A 24105-nucleotide genomic window follows, 5' to 3' on the forward strand; every position below is an offset into this window, starting at 1 on the left:
CTATAGACATTTTATTCATTATCCCATAAGGGCTTGTTAAACAAGTTAATGAGAGAACAAGATACATTGTCTTGTCCAATGATGTATGATGTCTGCAAAAGGTTGTGGGAGGCACCAAATATATCTGCTTTTTCAAGCTAAAGCGTCGCCGTAAGATATTGTTGCAGAACATTAAACGCACTCTGTCTAATAGGTATGACATTTTGTTTAAAAAAAAAATGTGGTCATTTGTTGTTTTGCAATTGTATTAAGAAAGCACTTTCCTTTGACTCAAGAGCAGTGAGCACCGGGACGGCCTTGAATCATCGCGCACTACTACCTGCAGCCCATCCCTGCCACCATAAACTCCGCACAATAGATGGCGCGTAAGCGCCATGCCCTGCGCTGTTACTTTATTGAGACACAGGGGAGAGTGCTGCTTTGTCTCATGAAAAATTGTTGCACTGTGAGCTGAGTACAGGCCTCGAAGGCCACCACTGAAGAGACTGGCACTGCTATTACAATGACATAGGAAGTCACATCACATGACTTGAATTCGTGCCCTTGCTGCAGCCAATGCAGCACGCTGGCTTGGCGACTGAAGCCTTGGTTGTAGGGTTGGGGATTATAGGTTTCATTCCTAAGGCAGAAATTTAGTTGCCACTCTTACAGCATGGCTCGCTGCTCGGTGCTGTATTGCTGGACATATTCGACCGAGCCCGCTGTGAGTTTTCATGCGCACCCCAAAACAAAGCGGCAGCTTGGCTAATAAAGTAATTGAAAACAAAATAATATGGTGATCGTAAGAGTTGAGCAAGCTATGTTCACGGTGCTTATAGCGGGCTCGCTTGATATGACATTGTTTAAAATACCCTGCACAGAGATGCATGCGACTTGCATGCTTGCACATGGTGGAAATATGGATTGAGGAGACGAAAATATAAGTGGTTGAGGTTTAATGTATTATATTAGGCCGGTGACAAATTATCCCGCGATAATTCTATGACAGTGGCAAGCCACACTCCCCATGACAAGTGCTGTGAACAGCACTGTCATTGTGGCAAAAGTGCGTATAACTGCTTTTATGACAGATTTTGCAAACTGAATAACTGATATGAAAGCATCAGGTATTTGCTCGCTAAAAGCCTTTGCTGCGCTATGCACAAGACTGCGATGTACGCTAAGTTGTTTTTCAGCCAAGATGCCATAGATACAATGCTTAAAGAGCTCCTTACCAGGCCACATAACAAATTTTGGTTACACACTGGAGTGGGGAGATAATTTGCTAGAAAGGCAGAAAGGTCAGCCTGAGCTAGCATGCTCTGGCCTGCTACTCTGCACAAGGGAAGCAAAATAAAGGGACAAAAAAGTGTTATGAAAGATGATGATGAGGACAGGAAGAATAGATGCATATTTACAATAACACAGTAGTTTCTGTAAAGCCTTGCATCTAGTCTGGTGATCTTCAAGTATTCCAGAGCAGCCCTTGTAGTTATTGTTGCTACTATATAGTCATACATTGCAGACATAATATGCTGGACGTTGTTATGTGCCCTCTAGGGAGTGTTCTACTGGAAGAATTTTTCAAATTGGTTCATTATTAGCAGAGATACAAATATTTTAACAAACCCATGATTTCAGGAGGCGAGCTTCACTGCCAACATTGGCACTTTCCCCACTTGCCTCATCTAGCTTCTGCAAGTGAAACTCCTTTCCTGCGTTCTCCCATACAGAAGCCGGAGGATTATGTCACGTACATGTCATGGCCCCCATTTTTTAAATTTTGTTTCTCATGTTCTTGCCGCGTGGCGCACTTCCGGCGACGGTTTTGTGCACGAGCCCACGAGCGGTTCTGTTTGTTTCATTTTGCTCTGCATGATCTTGCAAGCTGTGCACGAGAACACCTGCAGTGTTGTCTGGCTGCTTCTGCGAAATGAATCCCTCATCGTGCACATGTTTGGAGAGGCTGGCCCGGCTTATGGATCCCTACCGCAATACACTGCACCGTTGCACCGCTGGAATCACCGTCAGACTAGTAGTATGATAAGTCATTGCCACATGAACACTGAGGTAAATGCGAGCAGATGAAAGAACATAACCATGCACTGGAACATGTAGAAAAGGACATGGTTTCGTTCTCTGTGCACATGACTGCACGACATGGGAACAGAACAAGCAGACCAAACGGAAGTACATCTCTCTTGCTACGATACTAAGTAAGAAGTAAAACGAAGACATACAGACATGTGGTTTATATGTTTTATTATTTCTCTAAAATTTATTTCGACTATTGAAGCAACAGATCAAACAAATAACTGATGTTGCCTTGAATAATTCTCAAATTGATGTGTCACTGTGAGTGATGTCGTAGCACTTCCATTTACGTAGGTGCATTTGTGTGACTGACGTCAACTCCCCAGCTGGGAGTGCTGCGCCCACGAGATGAAGGGCGCACGGTATTTGGTTTGGAATTTCAGCTGTTTTCGGGGTGTGTAGCGTGTAATATGTTGCAGGCACGATCGTTAGCACGCATTGTATGCACTCGCTTGTCAGCTCAAAATGGGCAGACCTGGTGAGGAGCCCCTTAAAAAATGCTAATACTCGGAATTAACTGTGACTAAACCGCTGGAGATGCTGAACAATTTGCAGCCGGTATCACATGATTGTTGCCTTCTGCTTCATGGAAAGATTCTAGCAGATGGTACCATGGGATGACCTTGAGGCTAGTAGATGGCTATATGTTGCAGCAGTGACTTATGTGCTGTTTTTTAAAGTGAAGCTTTCTTGGCCTCTTTCCCCCTTGCCTGCCGCTTCGGTGTCTGTTTCTAACCATTATCAACTTTCTGCGAGCACACTCCAGTCGGACCACACATCCTATATCTTGTCCACAACCTAAACTTTGATAAATATTTAATCAGCTCCAGTCCTCCATGGCGCTTGAATAAAGGTTGTGTGCTACATATGTTCTTAGTTCTACTTACGTGATTTATAACACATCTGCATAGTAGCAAGCAATTCAGACGCGTGGAAATCGTCAGCATGGGGTCTTTCAGCAGTAGCATTTCTCAAATAACTAGAAAAAAGTACTCTAAGCTGCTAACCAATCAGAAAGTATCAATTCATGTCATTAATGGTGTTTCTAAGTTAGTGTTTCTTTCTGCTAGCTTTAGTGTTTTTTTTTTTTTGGACTGCCTAGTGGGAATTTTTTTTTTCTTGCTGTCGGCGTTTTTATTTAGCAGTTTTCATCTAATGATGGCTTCTTTTTCCGTGGTATTTTTTTTACAATTCATGCTTCATGTGTCAGAAACATGTAGCTTATCCACGCCCTTTTGGAAGGTAGAGGGAATTAGCATATTCATCCTCAACAGTGTGCTTTGAATTTCTTCCATGTCCCCATGTCTCTTCTTGTATTGCTAGAGCTATACAAGCTCTAGCAATTTTGGCAGTTCTTAGTAGTTTCACTCTTTGCCATTTTCACTGATGCGCTTTAGAGGACTTGTGAAATGGCTCCGGTGAAATACACCCCAAAAATTCATGAAAGAATGGTTACTAGCAGCCTGCACTTCAAGACTGGTTGATGGAAGTTGCAGGTGACACCAGACAGGTCAAGTGCTGCTATTGCAAAGTACAACTTCCTGAAACCATACCCGCTCTTCACAGTTGCTCAAAGAAAAAAAAAAAAAAGCTTAACCCTTTCGCTTCTGCCCGTTGGCACTCCGCTGTGTCTGGTGTTCCACAGTGAATTCAAGCTTCGTTCAGCGTGTTCTGCACTGTGAGCAAATAGCTCTAAGATCTGTTACAGACATCACATTTACAAAATGGCTAGTTTGTTTTGTTTACAAAAAGCATCAGCATCAGATGCGCAAAAAAAAGTATAAAGTGAGTATAAAACATATTAAAGCGTGTAGGGAAAGTGGAGTGCAGCTTTGTGTGTTTTTTTTTTTCCCTCGGAAGGCATTTTGGACTTTTTGACTTGACCCTTGAAAACTAAACACAGCCCCGGAGGTTTCTGCTGCACAGTATTCGGTGGTATGGGCTGAAAAAAAAAAAAAGATAAAAGTAAGAACCCACTCGGAAGCCTGTAGGCTTTCTTTTTTTAGCCTGGTACCCTGGTTGCAATGGCTACAACAGAGTGCAGTCTGGCGAGTGGGAAGCTTTCCATAGTTTTCCTATCAACTCCTGCTGAAAGTGTGGGGAAGTAGTATGTCTACCTTTTGGCGAAACGCAAAACAACTAGAAAATAGCCTGTAGTGTGCTACCATGCACGGAAAACTTGTCAAAATATCCGCTCGAAAGGTGGCAGATATGCTGCACTTTGGCCTCTTCTGACCTGGCTGGCTCAGTGCCTGCCGTGGAAGTGAATGCAGTAACATTGATAATTTATATATTTTATTCCAGTATGGACGAAAAGATGCACACTTTTTCTGTCCACTGTAATTTTTTTTTCAGTTCTTTTACGTAGATGCAATAAGAAAATATATTGAATGTGATTCTGATTGTTGTCTGCATTTATCAGGTTTTTTAGTGGATTTCGGGTGCTTGTATCAAATGTTTTAGAGTTTTCTGGGGTCTGAACTCGCATGCTTTTTTAAATTCTAGTTGGCCAGTGCTGGTCATTAGACATAAGTAGCCTGTCGGACCCTTTCTCTCAGTTGTCAATGACACAGAAGATGCAGACCACGGTGGAAGAACAGATAAGATGTCTGAATGGTGCCGTCTGTCTGCAGAGCAAGCTGACTGCAACTCTGTTCAGGCTTCATCCCTTTGCTTGCAGGAACACTGCAGTGTCCCTGCAGTGTTCCTGCAGGGGAATCATCATTTTTCCATCGTCTGCTACCCCAGCCTGTCACGCGAAAAGTATAATTCCTTGTATCTGCACCAAAATGCGTAATTGTCAAAGACATTTAATCATTATAATAGTGTAAATGTAGATGATTGGTAGCTTTATAGCAATCAGGAAAAATTAACTCCCCTTCCCCCGAGAATAAAATAAAATTGATCAGAAATAACACTCGTAGGGATACTAGGGCTCCATAGAAAATGCACGAGGAAGCTTATAGTGGGGGTGGGCCATATTAAATTTGGGGCCGGGCCAATTTGAAATTTTGGGGTGGGCCAAATTGAAATTTGCGGGTGTGCTTACGCATACTTAGAAAACTCCAGTGGAGCTTATGCATACTTTTAAACATTGTTTTGGTCACAAACAATCGTTATCACATTATTCTAGCTACTACGTGCGTCATTCAGACGTTAATATATATCCTGTTGGGAAGTGTCTGTACATTCGTGCATTTGTGTTTCTTGAGTTTTCGCCCCAGCGTGCCGTTTAGCATTCAATAGACTAGGTGGGTACTACTTGGTGTAAATAAAAGGTTGGAATAGAGTAACTTGCAAGATACTGTAGATTGAAAATAACAGTAACTTAAAACTGTAGATTGTACTGTAGATACTGTAGATTGAAATAAATAGTAACTTGCGCAGTTAGTAGCAATGTGCATGCTTGCCATGCATGCTAACCACGAACATTGCTGTATTTAGCAAGCTGTGGTTTCTCACCTTATGTGCATAGCTTGAAAAACTGCACTTTGCAATAGCCAGATAGTTTTGCATTTGTACCAAAGTTGAGCACTAGTAAATACGCTGTCTCCACAGTGGACTTTCACGAGTTGCAAAGCACATTGTCTGGATAGTGCTACTACTCTTAGATATCTAGGAGGATATACCTAAGCTTGCTACCCAGAGGCTCGCCAGGTGCTGAGAATGTACACAGGCATATATGGGACAATTTACTAGCAATTCCATTGAGGAGGAGTCCCATGTTTGAGGAGTCCTGCGTGTCGCACCAGCTGCTGTGGTTGACCCTTGATGATCTGCGCCATCTGCCGAGAGAAACATAAACCACGATCGAAAAAATCCTCGGCGCTGCACCCTCATTTAAACACCTTATCCATTCCTCTACCGTAATCCAGATAGCTGCCGAACAAGAAGAAAAGAAATGGCCCAATACCATGGACACATCGTAATCTGTAAATAAAGAGGCCTGTATTGCACATTCCATATGTTGTGTTTAAATGCATCTTTCCCAAAAACTAAGCTTCATATACATGGCTTCGTATACATTGCTTCATGTTCTGCCTAATTTTTTTTGTATGGTGTGGAAGACTGGAGCAGCTGCAACTCATTCTTCTTGTAGAGAAGGAATTGTGGGAGGAGCACAAGCAAATCCCAGGGTAGACTCACTTACTTTGTGTGCCACATTGTGTTCCTGTTAGCCTGGAGCCTATGATGTATTTGTTCAGTACCTGTAAGATCAGCCCTTGAACTGTGACAAGCACTGTTCTGCAAGGGATGTCCACATGCCAGCTGGACAGTGCAACTGCTTGTTTTTCTTTGCACTCCCTGCATAGCTGATTGAGTTTGGTTTCTCAAAGCAGCATGTGGGCTGTGAGAGAAGCCATAGTGGGCAGTCCCGAAATAATTCTTGACCATGAGTACTTTGGCATTCCGCCCTCCTTGGCATGTGGACACTATAGCAAGATCTCAAACCCCGATCTGACGCCCGACTGCAAGATTCTTCGAACAACTCTGTAAAATGTTACTGACATGGTTGTAAATGCAGAAGTGTGCAGGTATGCTTTATTGTACTGACTGTTACCGCACATGGTGTCAGCTTGTTTCCCCATGCTTAACTCTGGCTGTAAAATTTTCAGCTCAGTGCATCTATTGGCATAGGTTTGTTTCTACATAGTTAGCTTTCCATAATAGTTCATTGTTTATTTATTGCGTGCTGTTAGCAAGAGTGCTGTCCAGGCAGAAGCAGAGAAAATTTTTTCTGTGTTATGAGAAATTGTTTTGTGTGAGAGAACTATATAATTGTTCTAGTGCTGAAAAAGAGCACTTGTGCTTTACTTAAGGAATGAAATGTGACAGGGAAACTTTAAAGTAGGACACCCCATTTGTGTAATTACTCGAAAGTGCCATGTCATGCCACTATGAAACTGGTCATCAGGGTAACACACATGCTGATATAAGTGTACAAGACAGAATTACGCAATGCCACCCGAAGTGAAGACTGCGCAAACAAAAGTGTGTACAAGGGAAAATCAGAGTTTTTGCCCCCAATTTTTTTCTTAGCCAAATTATGGCTGTAAATGCCAAGTCAACAAATCCATTCCCAGCAGTGAACCTTTCTTGGACCATCTTGGCCTTATCTGTCAATAGCTCCACGGTATGGCACTGCTGTCAGTTGTTGAAAATGGCGGTTGTGCTTCGCACGTCCTAGGTGTATGAGCAACGAAGTACGATTTGTTTTTATTGGAGCAAGGGACAAACGCCCATTGAAATCCACAGGGAGATGCAGCCCACATATGGGGAACGGTGTCTCGCTTTTAGAAGTGCGAGGTGGTGGTGTTGCGAGTTCGCAAAAGATCGTGAAGACTTGCATGACAATGAGCCTTCGGGGAAGTCGCTTGTGTCACATTCTACTAGGGCCATATTAAATGTAGTGCTACGATGGGACAAATATCTGAACCGGTGTGGAGACTATGTGGAAAAGTAGTGTAAGGCACGTAGAATAGTACATATTGTTTTAATTGCCTGTGTGTACATTATTTTGGCTAATAAAAAATGGGGCGAATACTTTCTGATTTGCCCTCATGCATTAGTTAGCCCTAAATTGATGCTTTTCATTCCTTAAGTATACATAGTACATTCAGCTAATGTTGAGAAAGAGCCTTCTAAATGCTACAGTCTTGAATTCATCTGTTGCTCTTTCATTGCTTGGTCATTTCTGTGCACTAATGACTCGTTTTATGCAGCTCTTCAACCTCTGTTAATGTCTGCAAGCCAGCTGGTGACATCCAAACGGATGGACGCTGCAGCAAATGCTCTCAGCCTGCTTCAGGAACTACTTTCCAGGTGATGGCGCCTTTTTACTGTGGGTGTACAGTAACGAGCAACAGTCTGAGGACCACAGATCCCACTTAAAAGTGATTTTTCATCACAGCCTATGCATGCAGGCTGAAATAAAATGCTGGAATCTACGTACACCTGTTTGACCAATGCACTCTATTGAGACAATTATAATTTGCATGGCTGTGCTAGAAATTTTTTTATTTTTGCTGATGCTGTGCTCTCTAGACTTTTGCACATGACTGAACAAGCCTCTGTTAGCTTGGTGCTTACTCTAATATGTTCTCTCGCAAAGGAAAAAGAAATTTTTTTCTTTACAAGCGCAGACTGGCAGCAATACAATGCTGTTGCAACAGCAGGAAAATAGGCAGGGAATAGCATAAGGTGACTGGTAGTGTACAGTACAATACCTTTTGTCAAGGGGCTTCATTGGAGTCTTGAGGGAAATCTATAATTTTGGGTTCACTTTTTTTTTTGGTTCTTGTGGCATGCAAGGTAAGCAGTTCTGATTACAGGGTGTCTGGCTATATGTATAGTTCGAAGCAGACATGACAGACAGGAGTAGACACACACAGTGCTGACTCTCAACAAGCTTATTCGAAAAAGTGTGTACAGCACATACATGTTCATAATCACACCACATTATCATAATCATGGCATTGCATTATGTAAAGATACATCACACTGGGCTGGCAACTGTAACCGGGAAATTTCAGAGAAATTATGAGCACCTTGAAAAGTCAACAAATCTTTTAATGAGTGATATCAGGAATTGCGACCAAGTAAACTAACTCAGTTACAAATTGCTCTAGGTTGGTTGCCCTGCAAATTTTTTTAAGTTCTTAGCAGCACACTACTGCTAATTCAGCTTTCCTGCTCAGTAATATAATTCCTCACTCAACCGCCATATGAAAGAAATGGATTCGTAGTTATGTGCAGTACTGGCTACTGATGCGATGCGGACTCATGTGTATGTGCGTTCAGCAATGGCAGACATGTCGTGCAGTGAAGTGTTTTGTGTGCTGTGGCAAAGCAAATTGATGGCAACGGAACGGATCTGGCATGTAAGGTCCATGCTTTCAGTCACAATGAAAAGAAGGCTTTCATGCACCATGATGGGGTTTTTCCAGATGGGTTAATGCTGTGGGCTAGTCATATGCAGCTGAACCCACTTTTAACGATACTTATTCTAACAAAGTAGAAGTATCGGATATAAGTATCGGCAATATCAATGAGCAGCCAATGCATCATCCACTTGTGTACGTGTTCTATGGTAAAATAAACCGCTTACTACAGTGCTCCCATGCTGCATTATTGTTTATAACATATAAATCTGGCTACTGGTGTGTGCGCCGAAAGAAAAAAGCATGCAAAATTATAGAAATGAAGACGAAAAAAATTTTAGCCATTTTACCTTATCCGCCGTTGTGCCGTGCACCCCACATTGCACGCCTCTGGCAGTTTCGTGGGGGGGGGGGACATATCAAATGACAACTATTCTGACTATTAAGCTCATGGTAGTCTACTAGAACGTGCAAAGAAAGAGCTGGCATGAAAGAAGCCCTTTGCACTGTGTGTGAGCCTCCTGACACAGGGGTTCATGAAGGTTATGTTCCTCTAATGACTGTGAAGGTCACTGTGAAGGTGCCTATACTCAGTCCGTCCTACGAAATTCACTACTGTTGGACCATTAATTATACAGTGTAATCATTTATACATCTTCAGCCCTTTCTTGAAGCTTTCCTTGACACAGATGTTGGTCTTTAGGACAAATCCCTTGGCTTAGCATCGGTGCAAATTGTACATGCCATCTACACTAGTGGGATGTGTTCTTTTCTGGGGCTCCTTCACCAAGGTGACCCAAACAAAATTAAAGCCTTATATAGACACTAAAATACCTATACTTGACAGCCGAAAAGGTGCATTCTATGAATGTGTGCGGTCTGCACTACAAAACCCCAACCTTTGAGGATGACATGGTTGTCTGAGACATGCATTGTCCCCTTGTGCCTGCTAGGAAACAAGGCCTGTTTTGCTGGCCTCCACCAAAAGTGACTGATAGACCCTTAGTGCTGGGTGACCGCCTCATTCTGTCTGACTGAAAAGTTAATTTTTTTTTCATTGTGAGAAAAGCATTTTCTTATCAGATGTTAACAGCATTTTCTTAGCAATTGTTCCCTTTAAAATGTATGTGCCTGCAGCCCAGTGCTGTGCAGGGCTATACTGCATATATGTTGAAAGCTTCTTGTGTGAGGCAGATGCACACAAGGTCATTGAATGCACCTTTCATGCATTAAGTGACTTACTAGTGCTGCACTTTTTAAAAACTCCACCTGAGTACTGCTGAGATCATGTGCACCTTTTGTGGAGCAACACAGGCATGTGCAGGGACCACTCCTTTAGAAAACATCACGCTTTAGATGAACACTAAATCATTGCAGTGTTTCATTGAAACGCAGTAGCTGATACCACATGGTTCCAATCGGTCTGCAAGATTTGTGTCCAGCACGCCACCTACTAAGTAGTGCATGCCATCATTATGCCAGGATGCTTGCTGGGGCGGTATTCTCTGGCGATAAATTTTGCGAGATTTCACGTTACTCGGCACCAGACTTATCTGTGTATACAGTCTACAGCGTTTCCAGCGTTGTGCCAAGCTCACTATCTAGGCACAGTGCCAGTGGCGTTGTTGGCCATACAATTCAACACACCCAGTGCCAAGTCTCGCAATATCTCGCAAAAATGAAACTATCTCCGTGACTGATCGCCTGAGAATATCGCCCCTGTACAGCACGCGGGCTGGTTTGCTGGCAGATCTGCACCCATGTTTCGTGTGAGCGTTGTGCAGTGAGGTTTCTTCATGCCCACGTCGCTGCTGGCTGTGCACAGGTACGGCATGTATCTTGTTGAGCCAATGCATTGATGGCGGTCTGCTTTCGTTTCTGCAAGCAATGTGCACTTGAAGCGGTCCCACACAAAGAGATGAAAGAGAACAGCAGCTCTTTCGGATCAAGTGTGCTGCAGGTTTACAATGGCTCTGTGCACTGCCGAGCAGATAGTTGAAGTTGCTTATCGCAATAAGGTTGGCGGCGATAAGTCATACTGGTGGGCCCTTTGGTGGTTATGTTCTTTGCTGAGACAGCCAGCATGCCTCCATGCATTTCCAATGCTTCTCAGTGTAGGTAACACCACACTTGTGCTAAAGCAGAAATCATTAGTTGACTGATCACTGTATTTTCCAAAAAGGCGGAAAGTCCAGCATGGCTTGAGGCTGCACAGTTAACCTCTATATGACAAAAAGTGATCATGGTATGCACTAACCAATAGTCATATGATAAGCCACAATGGCCTAAGCGGTCAGCGCATACATTAGGCTCTATGGAGACTGGGTGAAGGATTCGTTGCAACTACATTTCAGCCATTGGTATTTTTTAGGTGGGCATGTATTAATGAGGTTTTACGTATCAAGGCCTAGTACATCATGTGTTGGAAGGCATGTCTCTGGGATCCATCAGTGTGCACAGGTTGTCTAAGGTATGTGCCTGAAGTGTGGCATCAGAAAGTAAACATATGATGAAGAGCACACATAATGGGACAAGCGATTCAGACTGGACAAATGTGCAATCAACTGATTTGTATTCGGAGTTGTACAGTATGTGACAGATAACACAAAACACAATGCCCATTTTTTTTTGGGGGGGGGGGGAAGTACTGTGTATATGTCAGCTTGTTCATGGTAGGTAATATTGTGGATCGTCTGGGCTGTTGGACTCCATGCCTTCAGGAGTACTATTCCATATCTACAGTTTTGGTGTCTGGCAGCAAATATTGGCTATTTTTCTACAGACTTAAGTAACAAGGCTTCTAGTGAGACCAGTACTTGTCGTTCTCAAACTTGGGTAGGAAAACATTGGGACATTGTCCTACATTGATCATTGACAGTCATGCCACTTCTCTCGTGAGGCCTCTACACTTGTTTGTTCATAAAACATTTTGTACAGTTTCAGTGTGCATTATGCTGACCATGGCACACTTGTTCTAACGTACCCGTGCCTGACCCTTGGTTTATAACTCGATCAGCCAACTGGCCATTTAGGCATGTAATGGCATATGCAACAGTGGCATATATAAATTATTGGGGGCAGGTATATGACCATGTGACCCTCAGAGGCTGTTTCTCGTTTCTTTTGGTTTGATCTTTCAACTTCCCAGCAGACTTATTTATTGCATTGAGCTTGTGGCGGAAGGAAGGAAAGATGTTCCCATGTCGAGATACGAGCACCAACTATGACTTTATTTTCACTGCTCACGAGCTCACTCCGCTTGCACTGTCTTGGCACATGTCGTTCTCATTGGCGCATTGGTACATTGACACAGAGCCCCCTGCCGTAGAGACGAAGTCGTGTTTACAAACCCAGCTCACATGTTTTCGTTTCGATGTAGGTGGCTTGGGACAGTCTGATGATTGGAGGGTGGAGGCGGCAGTTACAGCACCAACCGGGGCAATTCAAACTAAGGCAGGCTTCAGCGTGTTGATTGATACTTTACCTTCTTTAGCACCGGCATGAATTATGAAATGCTTATCATGCCTGTTGATCACAAAGTGTGGGCTGGTGTGCGGTGTTTGGAGTTTCTTGCAAACAGTGTCTGTCCAAAGGAAAACATGAGAGGCAGCTTGCAAATCCTTGAAGAAGAATGGGTTTTGCGTTGACTTGTTTCACGATGCCACCGGTCGAATGGCCTTGAAAATTTCCTGCAAGCACTTCAGATAAGATGCCAGCTTGCTTTCCTGGTAGGGTCATTGGAAGATGAACTCAGCGGGCAGTTGAATTGAAGTTCCATAAACTACAGTGCATTGCAGTGTACTGAAGGTCTTCTTTGAAGACGCTACATATACCAAGGAGGACGAGAAGCAAGGTATGATCCATTGCTTGATCAGTTGATCCTAGCTGACTTGAGAGATGGCTTAAGAAGGCAGATTCAAATTGTCTGCCTTGGTCTGCAACCACTTCCTCTGGAACTAAAAATTGCGACACCCAGATGTTGACGAAAGCTTTGGTGATGGTTCCGGCCGTGATATCAATGATGTGTGCTGCTTCTGGCCACTTAGTGAACCTGTCAACAATTGTGAGGGGATAATGGTATCCTTTGGAGGGAGGAAGCTGTCTGACGATGTCTATGTGCACTTTGAGGAAACAGTGGCTTGGTAATAGGAATTTTTGAAGTGAGCTTCTAGTGTGATGTATCTTGCTTCTCTGGCAAGGCAAGCAAGCCTGCACCCAGGTTGGCAGGTCATCGTTCATCCCAGGCCACACATAGCGCTTGGTGAGGAGCCTCTGTGATGCGCTAATAACAGGATGGAAAAAGGAGGGAAGATGTGCAAATATTCTTTGCTGGAGTGAGAGCAGGACAAAAGGTCTCGGTGAGCTGGTTGACATGTCACAGGTGATGGTTGCTGTTGTACCGAGCAGGGGAAGATCTTCAAAGGGCAAACTCGTTGATGTCAAACTTAGGCACCTCAATTCTTCATCACCAATCTGTGCTGATGCCAGTTGTTCTTCGTTACCGGTGCAGCTTTAATCCTACGACGTGGATTAGTGCATCTGCTGGAATGTTTATTGTTCCTTTGACGTGCCCAACTTGCCTTAAAATCTCTGCAAGGTAAGCCAATTGCATGGCCTCTTGTGGTGAGTAGTTCTTTCATCCAGAGCATAGCGCATAGTTGAGTGGCTCGTGTTGGGTGAGCAGGGTTAAGTGACGTGCTTCATCCTGCTCACGGCGAGAGTGCTTTACAGCGAAGTGAGATGCAAGAAGCTGTCGACCAAAAACACCGTAGTAGTGCGTGTCCAGGCCAGGCAGTTTCTTTGAGAAAAATCCCAAAGCAGGGTGTCTACCAACCGGGAAAACCGGGAAAACCGGGAATTCTCAGGGATTTTTAGTAGTCTGGAAAAACTCAGGGAAAACTCAGGGAATTTGTGCCTCCATCAGGGAAAATTAGCTGTAATTTTATTGAAAGGGTCGAAAGTCGCGGTAATGCTGGCTCGAATAACAGACAGGAATTACAACGAATCGTCATTGACGCCCTGTCGTCGGCTGGAGGAGTTGCCAGTGTAGAATAAACGACCGACTTTCCGGATTCGCGATAATTTGGACGCCTTCGCGGCACCGCCACGTACCCCATAGAGTCAATGTATCAGAACGTCTGAAATTTCGGACGCAAGAACTCTTTGGCGTCCGATTTTCCGGGCGTTCTGCATGACCGCAGGTCCGAAACGGCATTAATCAAAGTCACCGCTGCCATTTTGATTACCTCGCCGCCTCGAACCGGCGCTATCGCTCGCAGACCCGCTGGCAGCCAAAGCCACCACTGCGGCAACGCTTCGCCTAGCTGCTCCGACGTTCGTTATTAAGCTGCTTGCCGTTCGGTGCCGTGTTTCTTCATTTCTCCGCTGTCAACAATAATTTTGGCTTCGGAGCTCGGAAAGCACGACGCATTCCATATGCTGGTTCCTGAAAGTTAGTTTCGTCTCAGTAGAGTTGTGTGACGCGGTGAAGCATTAGCAAAAGTATTGCGGTGAAGCCTAACAAGCGTAGGGAGGGGCAATTGTCACGGGACACAGTATGTATTCCTTAATTTTACACGCATGCACCCGCCCTCTCTTGTCACAGTATGAGCCCCGCTATGCCTAATACGTGTACTGACAGGCATTCAGAGCTTTTCCAGACGTGCCTGTGTCGATTTGAGCCCTTAAGAGCAGTAAAATACATGCATTTATTTTTTTGGACTGCCTGACTTTTCGGAAGTTTTCGCGGCCCCTAGGGGGTCCGAAAAATTGGACGTTGACTGTAAACTGACCAAGAGTATGCTTCGAATGGTCCGTAGTGTCAACGCGTGACAGAAGGAACATGAGAACAGAAAGGACCAACGCATTGAGGAATGAACGGGGAACGAAGTATGCGAGTGCTTCTTTGAAGGAGCCTGAGCTCAAAAAACACTCTTGGCTGACGCCTAGATGCTGGGGTCCCTCATACAAACCAAAATAAACTTTTTAAAGCAGTGAAACACAACACTGAGGCGTCGTGCGCGGGCTGTATGTCAGGACAGTTGAGGTCGACTTACGAGCTGTTGAGAGAAACTCAATTGTGACAAAATTCGGGCTTCATACCACTGAGCTTGCTGTCAGTTGGTATAAGCAGCTCATATTTGAAAATATTTGCTTCTGTATGCATCTCCTTTTTATTTGTATTTGAGAATGTCAGACTCGATTTGCAATTTCTTTCGAAGACATTTTATTTGCTGTGCATTTTACTAACCCCTCCCTTCTATTCTTTTTTTTTTGAATAACATAAACACTACTCCTTAGTATTCAAATTGCATTAAGTCGGTTCTTTTTTAAAAAAAATTCTTATGCTTACGAAAGAGTCAGAGCATCGGGCGATATGGTTCCAGCCCGTCTTGACATAAAACATAGTTCTGCATCACTCAGGGAATTTCGCAAAGGCACTCAGGGAAAACCTAGAAAACTCAGGGAATTTGGTAATGTCAGCTTGGTAGACACCCTGCAAAGGTTTCCAGGTGCCATCACTAAGCTGCTGAAGAACTGCTGAAGCAGCTACACCGGAAGCATATACCATAAGACTGGTGGGGGCATCATGCTTCGGATGCATTAGGAGTCTTGCTTCAGCTGGTTGATCCTTTATGACCACGAAAGCCTTTTCTGCTGCATTAGTCCAGGCTGGAGTTAATGCTGCAGAGTTCGTGTGAGCCAAAAGATCTTCAAGCAGTTTTAAGTGTTGTGGCACAGAAAGGCATAAAACGGCTGTAGAAATTTAGTGAGCCAAGAAAACGTTGGAGTTGTCATATCGAGTTCAGACGAAGTTAACTTGCAATGGCTTCCACCTTGGTAGGCAGAGGTTTGATGCCATCTCTGTTCACGTTATGGCCAAGAAACTCCAGAGATGGCATGCCAAACTGGCGCTTGTCCGAACTGATAACTACACCACGCTCTTGAAGTCAGTAGAAGAGGAGCGAAATGTGTTCAAGACAAGCTTCTTGTGATGACTTGGCAACCAGGATGTCATCGATATAAGCGAACACGAATGACAGCCAATGGACTACAATGTCAATAAACCGTTGAAATGTCTGTTCAGCATTTTCGAGGCCAAATGGCATTTGAAGAAATTCAAATAATCCAAAGCGATTGTAATGGCGACCTGGGCAATATCTCTTTTTGGCCGTAGGAAATTGATGATAGCCTTTTGCCAATTCAATTTTTGAAAACACTTTTGCTCCTTGAAGACTGGCAGTAAAGTCCTGAATGTTTGGCAGGAGGTATCTGTCAGGGACCGTTGCAACGTTCAGGGCACAATTACCTCTGCATGGGCGCCAATGACCTGTCTTTTTTGGCACCACGAGAAGTGGTGAGTACCAAACACTACACGATGGGTGAGCGATACCAACCTCTAGCATCTGTTCGAAACCATGTTTGGCTATAGTTTACTTCTACAGTGCGAGTTGATGGGGTGATGCATGGCACGGCAGGCCTTTAGTGATGATGTGATGTGCGACGTTGTGACGGGCATGTTTAGTCCAGTCGGGTGAAGCAGTAAGGGATGGAAACTCGCTTAGTAGTGAGGAGCAGAGCTTTCGAACACTGCGGCACTATAAGCATGAGTGATCAAATGGTGGAAACCTTGTCGGCTAAACTTATCTAGTTGTGGAATCCATTATCTTTTTATTTGCCTTGTCAACTAGGAGGGTGTAGTTCGAAAGAAAGTCAGCACCTAGTATTGCGTGACTGACTGAAGATACCAGAAATATCCACCTGAATGCCCTTTTAAGTCAAATGCTAAGCATGAGAGACCTGTGGTGGTACACGTCGATTGTGCTGCCATTGACAGCTTGCAGTTTCATCATAGGTTTACCGTTCCTGTCTATACTACGTGTGGGCAGTTCGTTCACCTCTGCTCCCATGTCAACGAGAAACTGTAGTCCATTGATAAAGTCTCGAACAAAGAACAGGTGACTGGCAAGCAGGCAGGAGTCACTCGTCACCATTAGTGGCTCCTGAGGTCATTTCCCGGCCAGCCACATGGCCGAGTAAAATGCTGCACTGATGGCCTGAATAATCAGTGGTACCAGCAGTCATTGGAGACTCTGAAGACTTCCTGTGGAGATGGATGGTGGGAGCCAGTTGGTGACCAAAGTGGAGACCATGTGAAATGTTACCCGTCTCTGAGCTGTCTTGGTGCGGCGCCATCCTGCTTTGTGGTGAGGTTGCTTGCCGAAGATTTGCAAGTCTTCGAATGTTGGCATGAACCTTAGCGAGATCATCCTGCCTTGAAGAAGCAGGTTTTGAATTAAAATATTGATTAGTGGGTAGTGTCGCTGCTAGCGTGGAAGATGCCATGTGTATCTCAGAACTTTCAGCTGCCACCAATAGCTGGGACAGTGCTACATGGCACACCTTTTCCACGATGGTGTCCAGCACGAACAGATTCAGCTCTGGTGCAGATGCCAAAACCATCTGAGCTGTGAGTCAGGATTCTTACATATTGTGTTTCTTGATTACCCTTGAATTTGTAAAAATATATTTAAGGGCCCTTAAAATGCCTTGAAAATAAATCTTCTCCTTGATGTCCTTTAAAACGGGTTGGGGGTAACTTTTGAACATTGAAAGGAACAAACTCTGCATTGTTGCTATGCCACGGACATTCTGTCTCTCTGATTTGTCATCCCAGACGGTCCAGGACTGTCTAAGATGCTGCATACACAGCGCTCATTGGCTGAAAGCACCGCCTCGGGCAGTCCTGGGCAGTCTCGAACGACAAATTCAATAGCCCCACAGTATATCAAAAAACAGTCCTTGATATTTTCTTTGCAGAGTGTTGCTGATTGCTGCAAAATTGCCTGTCCACAGCCACCAATGACAGGCTTGCTTAAATTACAATTGTGATCGTGGAGCTAGACGAAGCCAGATCAAGTGACCTAACCGTACCACTATTTTTGTTGTTTTGCTAGTTTGTTCATACTGCAGTCATCATGGCTCTATTTTCCAGCTCTAGGCTATAGAAATGCATAAAGGAAAGCATGCTTCAGTCATTTCACTTTATTGCGACGAGTATCATCTTCAGCTGAAGCCAGACACTACTAACCGCAATGTTAGATGGCAATTGACATCATTACATTGGAAAAGTCGACTTTGAGTGAAGAGCTTTAAAAGTGTGTCCAACAATTTCCTGGTTGCAAGAAATTGCAGCTAGGAAGGAGATTTTACTATTTTCTAGTATATGTGTATGAACAAGGTTTGTTACCTCCTCCTTGAATTTTAGCCTTTGGCATTCTTGAATTGTCCTTGAATTTTTCTTGATTCTTGAATAGTCTATACTAACCCTGGTGGGTGGTAACTGCCATATAAAAAGCTCCTTTAAGAGGCCATTGTGGAATGAGCGCAGACGAGTGCCAGGGAGGGCCTGCATCTGTCTCAGGAGCTGTGGTGGGTGGTGATTCCCAAGCTCTATCAACAAGAGAAGCTGTTGCAGTCATTTTCATTTGGAAATCGCATTTGTTCACGGATTGCCATCTTCAGCATGTCATATGGCGTCTGACCAGGGGGCGCCGATAGGATATCGCACACTTTGACGGCAAGTTCATTGGGCAATGTACAATGTCAGTGCAGTGTATCACACATTCGTATAGACGATGCATTCTATGACGCGTATTTTCGAGCATGCGCTGTGTCGATGCCCAATTAGGTGTTTTTGTGGTGCTCTTCTCTCTGCTACTTGTGGCAATAACAGTGATAAACACGAGTAGCAGTACAGTACTTAGCACAAAATCCTCTTGGCATTTGTAAAGTAGAAAAATTTTCAAAATAATAATCAGAAAAATTTTACAGCCTCTTTCGTGGAAGGAAAATCTGGCGGTGGTGGTCGAATTTCAATATAACGAAGTAAAATGCTGATTTTAGTGCCTTCGTTATATCCAGGTTTAACTGTATTATGAAAAACTTTCCCATGTTCAATGGAGACTGAGCTTACATTTAAATGAGAAAAGAATGATTTTCAGCAACTTTGGTTATTGGTTTACAATATTGAGTATTGTGGCTCTACTTTCAGCCTATTATAAGACTGCTATAGGAGAGACTACCATAAGTAGTCTGTATATTTCAGATTACCTCGCTACCCATGTACTGGTGCTGTAATGGGTGCTGAGGCACCAGATAATAAATCTTAGTTTTTCTTCGACCTTAGCGTAAAAAAATCCAACACCTAAGCACTTCTCATGAGTTGTGAATGTGAAAGCATTAATGTCCAATATTGAACGTCGCTGAGTGGTCCTTCCTTTCGAGTTATGAACTCCCCGTGGGCAAGCGAGCGTGTTGAGACGCTTGGTGCATTTTGATTTGACCTTACCAAGGAGCTATTAGAATGCAGGCAGGAGCTTGCACAGACCAAGAGCGAACGGATAATGCAGGCTTCCGAAAGTGAGGGTGACAGGGACCGCGGTAGCAGGTGTTCCCTTTTGCCCGCTCAGCTTCGTCAAGGCCCGAGCCAGCAAGCACGAGGCAGCGTCACAAGCGCGCGGGATGTGCTTGTGACACTCGGTCACAGCCAATGGGAGGTTTCACTGCTATAGATGCTGCTGGCTTTTTCGCTCAATTTGCCATTTGACGCTTTCACATCTATGGTACTGCTGATCTTTCTTTGACAATGTAATCAATCCCACTGCATGAATATCTTAAGTGTTTTGATCTTTGTCATGTTTCTTTGTAATCTAATTCATTTCATACTGTAATCACTACACTTGGTTGCATAGGCTTATTTCTTAATAAAGAACAAAAACAATACTATATCAATCTCAATGAGTGACGGTTTTCCTCCAACAGACAGCAAAACTTTAGGGCAAGTCATGACCTTGTGAAGTTGTTTGTGCAACATCTGTCTGATCAAATGGCTACGGGCCACCAGGCGGTAGTGTTGGCTGCGCTGGAGGTCTTTGGAGAACTGTGCAGGTAAGTGCACCAATAAGCACACCAATTTGCATGTTGCACTTGAGTACTTCAACTGAGCTGTTCATCTGTAGTGCATAAGTTCTTAGGGCACTGCCTAGCATGTATGCATATGGTGGGCTGTTCTTTAGTAAGCCATATCTGGAGAGGCTTTGCGAAAAACACTCAATGCTGGCTTACAAGCAAGCACACTGTGTACTGTCTTTGCTGTAAACAAATGCAGAGCATGATGACATATACCAATCTCTGGGCCAGGTATGATATTTATTGTCAGGTAAATTATCAGGTATTGAAGAGGCAGTATTTTATTCATTTTGATCTAAGTTATATGCAAATCAGTGAAAGCCAGATTTTACATTATAACAGACTTTTTCGCTGCCGCAACCAAAAAATTATTGGTGCTTTTGCCATGTCAGTTTCATTCACTGAGTAAATTATATTCTGTGCACTTTGATTGTTTGGTTGTATCTGAAAACAAGGCTGTCTTGGGAGCAGTTGTTGACTGTTTAGAGGAAGGAAGATCTGTATCATGAGATTCTGCTATTGTTGGGCACTCCTGTTTTGCCTACTAATGGTCACAGCATTAACACTTGCACCTTGGCACTGCCTGTTGTATACAACAGATATTTAGGCATTGTCCCAATGTTTTTCTGCTTCTACTTTCCTATGTAAATCATTTGCAATGTCGAGAAATTTGCTGGTTAAGTGTTTATATTTACGCAATCCATGCGCAGAAACAAATTTAGCCAATTTTGAAATGCATGCAACAGCATGAGCAGCCACCAATAAAATCTTCAAAAGTATAAACAAGCTTCAAAACAGGCTTGTGCTGCACAATAAACACTGGAGCGAAACTGCTGTTACTTGCATGGCAACACTATTCAAGTGCATTACAATACGTAATCTCCTGAACAACCTCAAAGTGAGCCTTTAGAAATTCATGATTGTGTTTTACATACCAAGGAAACTTTGTGTGGCATAGCAAAGATAGGTTTACTTTCTGTGCACATATAATTTAGTCACTTATGCTACGCATATTCTGACGTTAAATTTGGTGATACTACTGTAGAACCCTATGTATTTAGTATACCACAGTCTCATAATTTTTTATGTGTATGGCTTGCGATAAACGCTGCTAAGCTTATTGCACAATTGAAACAAGTGAAGACAACTAATTCATTTCATCCTCGCATAGACAATCCTTTGATCATATACAGTGATTGGCTTAATGGGCAGTAGCATTTGAGGCTAATTCAGTTATAAATAATCCAGTTATTTCTGCACTTCTTACTGCTTACAAGCAAGTGAAGGAGTTCTAGAGCTTTTAATGGCATAACTCATGTTGTAAACTAGAGTGACTTCACATTGCAGTGTCACACTTAATTGCAGAAGTTCTATAAATAATACATATGAAAAAGATGTCCATGGTTCTGTATCTCAAGCCATAAAAGGTTTTCATGCATTGCTGGGACTGATAGCCTGTTTGAACACCTCTGATTGTGATAGGAATGGCCCATCCAATCCGTGTTTTTTAGCTGAAGAAGGTATACAGTTCAAATACTCGTTGTTGAGGTTGAAATTAAAATGCAGATTTAAATTTGATGTGCTTGCATTGCTTCAAAACAGTACCTGCATCTTCAAAGTGTGTTTTGGCCTTTAAGATTTAGTAGAACTTGCACAAGGATTCCACTGAATCACATGATCTTTCTCCTTCCTACTGCAGTGGATTTATTCTTCCCACTCCTGTGCCCTTGGCTCTGCTGAGACAGCATGTTAAGGTCTGCATGGACTCTTTGTCTACCGCATTGGCCTCATCATGTGGAAGCTGTTCTGGTGAAGCAGTCGCTGCTGCTGCTGGCCCTTCAGTGCCACTTTCTAGGAGCCAGGAGCAGGATTTAATGGAAGGCAGGGTCCTCTGTGCCGGCCTGCATCTTTTGCTTCGATGGGCCGAGTATGCGTCTTGACACTATCATTGGCATTACCTTATCAAACAGCTAATCTTATTCATCCCTTATCTCTATGGATTTGCCTCCCAGTTGTAGCAACTCTTTAAGGTATAGATTGTTTTACTGTTTGAGCTAATGGCATTGTGTGGATATGAGCATGTTGGTGATGCATCATTGTGGAACTAGAGTGACTTGACACTGCAGTGTCACATTCATTTCCACAAGGCCCAGTCTCTCAGGCCATGGGCGGTGTTGTGCAGTGCTGTAACCAAAATGGTTCCGGCAGAACTGATCTCATAATAAATGTCAGCGTTAGTGCGGTTAGCATCGAAGCAATGCAGCGACACACCGTATTGCTGATGCTGATATGCGTCATGTATGAGGCATGTACGCTGCCAGGGTCCTCATTTGTGCTTTCTTCTAGACACACTGTGCCATCTGGCGGCATCACTGCAAACTTTTGCTGATGGTGCATGTGTGAATATATATTCAGAGATGATAGTCTGAATGTCCTCCTCAGTCCCTTGGTACGCAATTGGGTGCCTTGCTCCTAATCATCTGAAAAATTAACCTTGATTACGATTGTGTAACATATTCATGCTGGATGAAGTCAGATGCATGTGGAACTACGTAGAAGTTATTAAGGGCATTATTGCTGTCGACTTTTATGAAAAATCTGACCGATTCGAGCTGGACCACTGTGTCATCACGGATGACAAAAGGCACCTAACTGCGGCCTTTCGAAGGCTGCAAGTTGAAATGTACATCCAGGACTTTAAAAGCAATTATGTCCCTGAGCGGTGCTTGGTTCTGACGAAGATATAATACAATTCAGGCTTGATTCCACCCAACTCTTTAGATATATTAAAGGATTTTTTTTTTTTGTCATCGAAAAGTGGTACATATTAAGTGGCAAATACCCAGTGACCCAAGTTGGCATCAAAGAGGTTCATTGAGGAGCAGCACATGACCCAAGTCAGTTCGTTCTGAACCCAGTTTCATCAGCACAGTAGCCCAATGCTCTACCCATTAAACCATGGAGTACCCAGTGACCCAAGTTTACTGGAAAACGGTTAGAGACGCCAATGATAGCTACCGGAAAGTGCATGACGTATCCTAAGAATGCTAATCCCAGTAATGACTTGCCATTTGATGTACAGTATGGAAGAGACAAAGAGAACTAGACAGATAGAATGTGGTATTTTTGTGTAGAGTTGTCAGTTTCTTCTGCTCTATAGATTAGTGATCCGCCTGCTAAACTGGAGTTATTTGTCACTGCAGCTGCTGGAAAGGGGTCAGAGAGAATGGCTGGCACATTACCCAAATCTCTTCATTACCTTATGCATGAAAATACAGGCCAAATAAGTTGGCATGAACATGATGTAGTTGATGTCTATGGTAGTTGCCCTTTGACGATCCCATTGTTTTACATTGGGTCCATGACTGTCATTGCAAGACCTGTCTCTGCTCAGTGGGAAGATGTACACTTGAAACATTTACTGGTGTGCAAAAATGAGGGAATGTAGATACATTGGTACTCACCCTATTTATCTTAAACAGTTTGTGGAACATTTACTGGGGGAACACATTATGAGAGCCACTACATCCATCCTTTATTTTTATGATGCATGATGACCTGTGTTATAAATATGGAAGTTGTCCTTTCAGATGAGGCCATATTTGTAGTGTAGTTAAACACAGTTGGCTTTGCCAGTGGGCAAATGAAAGGACTGACATTTAAATTCGTTGAAAGAAAACTTAATTGACATAAATTCACAGTATTGTTGGCATATGACAGTTCGAATGTGGTCAAATACTAATAACATGATCAAGGTTCTGCAGGGTAAAGCAAAATGAACAGCTGTGACATTTTTTCTACTTAGAAGTATGTGTGGTGACATCAGTGGCAGTATCACTGTTCTGTCTGTCATGCCAGATGGTAGGTGCACCATCTCTAGATGGCATAAATTGTAAATTTGTGAAGGACCTAAAGAAAATGTGTAATTGACCTAAATCTAGATAGGTAAATAAATCATATCTGGGTAGCTAGATTTCTCACAGGGACCCAGATATTGAGAAGGAAATTCACAGAATAAAAATGGGTTAGAGCTCATATGGCAGGCGTTAACAAATCATGACTGGCAACTTACTGCAATCCCTGAAAAGAAAGAAAGTGTACTATCATGCTCAGTACAAGTTACAATACAGGCTCACTTTGCTACGCGCATTTGCATTGTAGCTGATACTGAGTGTGATAG

The 24105-nt window shown here is 43.4% G+C and overlaps 1 protein-coding gene across 7 annotated transcripts in view; it reads left to right on the plus strand.

Moving 5' to 3' along the window:
* The window catches only part of LOC139051281 (uncharacterized), a 211713-nt gene that overhangs the window by 86107 nt on the left and 101501 nt on the right, over nt 1–24105 (plus strand). For all 7 annotated transcript variants that reach the window (XM_070528283.1, XM_070528286.1, XM_070528284.1 and 4 more), the window contains 3 exons: nt 7797–7896; nt 19779–19904; nt 21625–21852. In XM_070528283.1, coding sequence (XP_070384384.1) covers nt 7797–7896; nt 19779–19904; nt 21625–21852 — 454 coding nt within the window. The remainder of the gene's footprint in view (nt 1–7796; nt 7897–19778; nt 19905–21624; nt 21853–24105) is intronic.

Source organism: Dermacentor albipictus, unplaced genomic scaffold (genome assembly GCF_038994185.2).
Source record: "Dermacentor albipictus isolate Rhodes 1998 colony unplaced genomic scaffold, USDA_Dalb.pri_finalv2 scaffold_11, whole genome shotgun sequence".
Classification (NCBI taxonomy): domain Eukaryota; kingdom Metazoa; phylum Arthropoda; class Arachnida; order Ixodida; family Ixodidae; genus Dermacentor; species Dermacentor albipictus.